This window comes from Vulpes vulpes, chromosome 7 (assembly GCF_048418805.1).
Source record: "Vulpes vulpes isolate BD-2025 chromosome 7, VulVul3, whole genome shotgun sequence".
Lineage (NCBI taxonomy): Eukaryota > Metazoa > Chordata > Mammalia > Carnivora > Canidae > Vulpes > Vulpes vulpes.
Genome location: NC_132786.1, coordinates 112,789,201 through 112,795,200, shown reverse-complemented (window position 1 = coordinate 112,795,200; position 6,000 = coordinate 112,789,201). Strand labels below are relative to the sequence as shown.

Sequence of the window (6,000 nt, the reverse complement as noted above, 5' to 3'; positions counted from 1 at the left end):
TGTCTAAAACCTCAGTTTCTTTGGCTGTAAAATGGGTGTTATAATCCTGGTCTCACAGGAGATCTAAGGGAGAACCATGCCAGCTAAGGGAAGGGTGCCTAGTGGCCTATCACCATGTGCTTATCACCCCCCCCCCGCCCCCCAAAACACCCTCCTTCCTCACTACTCCCAGGCTTTGCTTCTTGTAGATCCACAATTAACAGACATTCCTCAGAATCCTCACAGGGCGGCTCTGGGCCAGGGATCCGATTGAAAACTGAAGTAGGTGGGGAGGGAGGGAGGAAACACTATCATTCTGTTGGAATTCTGGTCCAGCCCAGGGAGCCTGTGCCGAATGTCCAGACAGACTGTCCCAGGCACAGACTAGGTGCTCGATGCACGAGACAGTGTAACAAGGGGCTCAGAAGACGAAGAACAGGCGGAGAGGGAGAAAGCCCTAGATTTTATAGTGATCGCAGGGGGTCGACGGGGGTGTGCGAGGCACCTCTGCAAAGTGGGGGGAGCCTGTAAAGGGGCAGGCTCGCTGGCCCACAGCCTCACGGGCACAAAACACGGCCCCACCGCCGGGAACCCACCCCCGGGACTCTCACCGCAACCAGTCAGGTTCATCTCTGTTTATTGTTTTCAAAACAAAACTAAAAATCACCACTCAAAATGTTTGAGAAGAGTGCTCAGCTCCATCACAGTTAAAAACTTTATGTAATTTGCAGCCAGAGCATCGAGGACTGGTGGTCACCAACTGGAGCTTCCGGCGTGGCCCGGACAGGGCCTGGGGCCTGGGATGGCCGCTCCCACCCCGGGAGCCCCAGCTCAGTCCTCTGCACGCGCCATCCAGGGGCACCCACAGAGGACAAGGACAGCTCAGCCCCCACCGGGCTTGCCAGTTGCCCATCCGGCACCTCCCTCCCCCTCCAGAGGTCCCAAAACGTCCACAAACAAAGGCGTCAGGCAGGTGGAAGCCCAGGTGCTAGTGCTGTCAGGCTGAAGGCCAAACCGCAGCTGGGCCGCCTGCATGTTCTAGAAGGGGGAGCTCCCGGCTCCAGGCTCAGAGGCGGAGAAGAGATCTGGTGCCATCATCGCTCGTGCTTAATGTTGGCTTCGCTTCGCTCTAAGGTGACCCCGTTGCCGTTTCGAGGGCCTTCCTTCTTGCTCCAATCCTTTTCAGTGTAAAACTCAGCTAGCACGGGGCAGTGCTCAGAGGCCACTCCGCCCCAGGACCAGTTATCTGGAATCCAGGGGTTCGTGAGGCCTTCTCTCACGACAGCCCAGTGACCTGGAGTGACAGGGAAAGAGAGGGCCAGATATCAGGCCCGGGGCTGGGAGGGGTCACAGGCTGGCGGCTGGAAGCTTCTTCGGCAGGTCTGCAAGCCAGCGCCCCCTGACAACACCCCTCAGAGACCCAGCTTGCCGGCAAGCTAAAGGTTTCGGCCAATTCGATTTGGCGGACAAGCGAGGGCTTAGCCTACCTTGGAGGCACCGAAATCCCCCTGCGTCTACGCTTCCCGCTCATTTACCCACCCGCCGGCCTATGGCTGCCTCCTCCTCACCATATACTTCTTCTAATCTGAGCCGCAAGAATGAACCTGAGGCAGCATCAAATAGCTCTCAAAGGTGGGATAGCTCATTGTGGTTTTGATTTGCATCCCCCCACTCTGATGATCAGCGACATTGGGGTCTTTTCATGTACAAGTCGGCAACTTGCACGTCCTCTTTGGAAAAAGCCTGTCTATTCGGTTCTTTTGCTCCTCCCTGCACATCACCCTCCATAACTTAGCAGCAAGGGGACAGAGGAAACGATTTCTAACCTCCCCCTGGCTCCGTGTTCTCTTGTGATGAGAACCCCGTCGTCTTCAGGGACCCTCCTGGCTGCCCGGACAGGCCGCCCCAGCCTCTGAGCAGCAGTGCTTTTCTGCAAACCATGTCTCCCCTAGTTTGGTGACTGTCACTCCCCCGGAGACCCACTTCCATCATCCTTCAGCTCCTCCCTCACACAGTGCAACGGGCAACCAGCACCCAGAGAGGTGTAGGCAGCTGGTGACACAGTCTGGACTGGAAATTCTACTCCTGAGGACCTCAGCCCTGGCTGCCCGTGAGGCTTCCACAGGGGAACCCCAGAACTGGGACTTGCACAAATTGTAAACATCTCACTGAGGTATAATATGTAGGACACGTTGGCACTTTGCAAAGCACCAGGCAGGACTGAGAACGGCGGTCCCTGCCGTTCATCAAAAGACATTACGGTCACGGTCATATTTCTGCCTGTTTCCTGCCCCGAAGTCCGCTCAGCAGGTTTACTGGTTTGTGGGTGGCGGGGGCCACGGGGCCGCATGGAGGTTAGCCACCCACCGCAGCCCGGTCCTCGTGGGGCCCGTGTCGAGTATGTCCCGCACCCCACCCCGAGGCTCCGACACGTGTCCGCTCAGCCTCAGTGGCTGCTCCTCGGGGCAGTGGCAGGAAACCACAGGCCACGCCACGGGGCCTGGATGTGAGGAGGCTTGAGGAAGGTTTGCTCAATGACTAAGTGTCCTTAAAGTTAGAGAAAGCTATCAGCCCATCGCAGGGCCGGTATCTGTTGGCCCGTAACCAGCTTTGCCCGGGACACGCTGAATTTGTACCTGAAGACCAGTGAACGCATTTCTAACTATCTTCCCAACCCCCCCCCAGACTCTTCAGAGCGGCTCTGCTTGAATGATAGTTAGATAGGCACCTGAACGATATGCGATCCTGTAAATGCCTACAGAGGAGGCAAGATAACCCCTTACCAGAGTTATCAAACCAAAGGATCTGGAACCATCAGGCCAGACAGGTCTCTCTCAACTCCCGTTTCTGAACAGGGGAAAGAATGAGCGACGTCCGCTTTACCTGTGAAAACCTTCTTTAAGCTTTTACTGATCCAGATGTTATCCAGAGACTTTGAGCCTTGGGGATTCTTGGTGCTGATGTTGGTGAAGGTGTGCGCAGGGACCAGGTGGTAAAATTTTTCTTTCCTCAAGATATCATAGTCACTGCTGTCAGGACCCTGGCCAAAGTCCCCTAAAACAATCATGTCTTTTTCTCCTGGAGGTGGGAAGAAAGAAAATCAGGCACTTAGGAGATGGCGGGAGGTAAACCCACTACTGATCGCGGCACGCTAAGTGGGAGGGATCTCGATTCTCTGACTGGACGCCCCAGGGTCAGGAAGGCTTATGGTTCTCATTCTACCAATTTTTCTAAATGCCTTGTGCAACAAACAAAAAGCCGAAATATCCACAAAACTTTAAAAGTAGGTCAGTAACGCAACAGGAAAAGGAGCTGTGGGATGCAGAGATCACCCCTGTTCCAGCTCATGCGTTGCAAAATTGCGGCTGGAAAAAACAAAACAAAACAAAAACAAAAACCTGAGGGTCTCAGCCAGATATTTAACAAGAGCTTGACAAACATTCATTGGACACGGTGGAGAAAAATATGCCAAGATACAAGATAGTGGCCACCGACAGGTCAAGGAAAGAGGCCTCAGGAGAAACCAGCCCTGCACACACTTTGTTCTCAGACTTCCAGCCTCCAGGATGGTGAAGAAATAAATGTCTATTGTCTAACCCACCCAGACCAATACAGTCGGTCTAAGCCCAAACCGACTGACACAGAGGGCCTGGAGGAGAAAGGGTTTCTCTTTGAAGTATTTTCAACATTCCTACCGTTGTCTGATGCACACTAGAGTAAGTGGAGTCATCACCAAGTATTCCCCAGAGGGAGCAGACATTCTGAGAGGACATCAGGGACCCCAGCTAGGCTCTGGGATTCCCATCATCTCTGACCATCACTTCCTGTCTCGAGGTTCCCTCCAGGGGAAACCGCATTGCCGTGGGGAGCAGTGCTCCTGTCCTAACTTGCAAAGGGAGGCTTTCAGGAGAGCAGTTCATAAACGAGAGCCGCAGGTATCTGAGACACTCAGCAAAGTCTTTTGCGTTCCTGGACACGAATATGTTTCAGCAATAATGGCCAGAGGCAAAGAAATCTAGAGTGAAAGGACAGGCCACCAGCAGAGGGCACTGGTGCACTGCAGACGACACCCCCCCCCCCCCAAACCATCGCCAGGGGCCAGGAGGGACAGAAGGGGATGGGATGGGACACTCCCCTGTGGCCCTACCACGTGGCCGAAAGAGATGTAATGGTACCTCTGCGCTAGATCTCAACAACCTTGGTGCCCAAAGCAGGGCAAGCTCACGTGGTCTTGAGAAATCAGTGCCAACCTCAACGGGAAAGGAGACTCGAAAACCGTTCATACCTGACCACTGCTAACCTGACCAGGGCCCACCCATGAGCCCTCACCTGGTATTGGGTCTTCTGCACAGGTGAGGAGCTAAGTCTCTAGAGGCTCAGCGGCTTGCCCCGAGTCACCAGGCCAGCCCTCAAGTCCAGGGCTCTACACGAAGAGCTAGAATGGAAGAGCCACGGGGACGTGGGCGCTGTTCAGCACAAAACCCCACGTGCCTGGAACAGCGCCTGCACCACGGCAGATACTCCATAAACACGTATGCGATGAACGGATGAATGAGGCACAAGGAAAACCCCAGAATTAAGACACAATTTTTGAAAGGAAGGAAGAGAAAGAGGCTTAATTAAATAACAACACTCAAGGTTGTGAGAAACAAGGCAGGAGGTTCCCACACGATGAGAGAAGTTTTCACTGGGACGCAGACCTAAAAACGTCTGGGCCAACAAAGCCAATTCTGAAATCAGGAAGAGATGCTGGTGTCAAAGGTCAACACACCAGCTCTGCGTAACTTCAAGAATGAAAATAACGGCTCCCTTTCTGAACGGGCACCTCCAGGTCTCTTAGGACTCATCTGCTTTCCATTAAATCGGTGTTGCTGAGGACGTCATCCAGTCCTTGCCTCTGAGAATCCACAGGTGTGCAGGTTGTCCCATAATCTCCTGAATTCTAGAAAGTCATCCGCCTGGGGTGGGCTCCTTAGTGCCCAGGCGTGAGGGGGGAATGTCTGGGGCTGATGTCCTCGGACAGTCCCCATGTCCGCAGAACACAATGCCAAGGGCAACAGCAGGAGCTGGCCCCCCCCCCCAAGGGGTGGCCCAACCCAACGCCAGGCATTACTGCGCACACTGTCCCATGCTAGCTGAGTTCACGGAGCGAGTCCCGGTGGGGTCTGAAAGAAGAGCATTCCACCAGAAGACTGGCACGCCACACCCGGATGTCAACCCTGATGCACATTCCAGGCCAAGGCAGAAAGGCCCAGAGTTTGCTAATCAAATCGGTTCTGTTTGCTCTGATAGAAGGCCGTGGGATAAAAAGCTTAGCCTTTGTTTTAGCTCAGCCTCGCCTGCTAATGATCAATTTGCCCTGGCACCTTGGGCAGGCTGGAGCACTTCCTGAATCCTTGCGTCTGCGGGGTCGCCGGGCAACAACTGGATCCTGGTTATAAGCACAAGGGCGCAGGGAACATGTGTCACCGTCCACACCTGGACAAGTCAAGGTCAGCCCGGCGGTGGGTCAACAGTCCCCTGGGCAACTTGGTACCAGAACCTGCTCGCTCTGCGGATGTCAGAGAAAACAGTGAGAAGCTATCAGAGAAGTCGTGAACTGGCATTTTCCCTTTCTGCTTCCGTGTACAGATAAGGAAGTGCTTGAGGTTGAGAACAACAGAAATGTCCCCAGATTTCAAATGCTCTCAGGCCATCCTTTTGAATTAGGTTAGGAACTAGCTGTGGGCGAACGATTTCCCACAGAGATGCTTCTTGGATGGGGGAGCTCAGCTTAAACACCTTTGACTTTTTTTTTTTTTTTTTTTTTTTTTTTTTTTACACTCCTAGTAGGTAGAAAGCTGGTCCCAGCACATCCTGGTTCAAAATGGGAGGTGCCTAAGTGATTGTTCGCAGCCACAGTATTCACAAGAGCCAAAGACCGAAACTGCCCAGGTGTCCATCAACCACCGAGTGGGTAAACAAAATGCCATATAAATGTACAATAAACAGTATTTGGCCTGAAAAAGGAAGGAAACTCTG

At 53.5% G+C, this 6,000-nt stretch overlaps 1 protein-coding gene across 3 annotated transcripts in view; it reads right to left on the bottom strand.

The window, feature by feature from the left end:
- Window positions 1-599: 599 nt before the first annotated feature.
- EEPD1 (endonuclease/exonuclease/phosphatase family domain containing 1) overlaps window positions 600-6,000 on the bottom strand; it is a 131,054-nt gene continuing 125,653 nt past the window's right edge. For all 3 annotated transcript variants that reach the window (XM_025985816.2, XM_072764725.1, XM_072764724.1), the window contains exons 7-8: window positions 2,863-3,057; window positions 600-1,273 (exon numbers count right to left, since the gene is read on the bottom strand). In XM_025985816.2, the coding sequence (XP_025841601.2) occupies window positions 1,074-1,273; window positions 2,863-3,057 (395 nt within the window). In that variant the 3' untranslated portion in view covers window positions 600-1,073. The remainder of the gene's footprint in view (window positions 1,274-2,862; window positions 3,058-6,000) is intronic.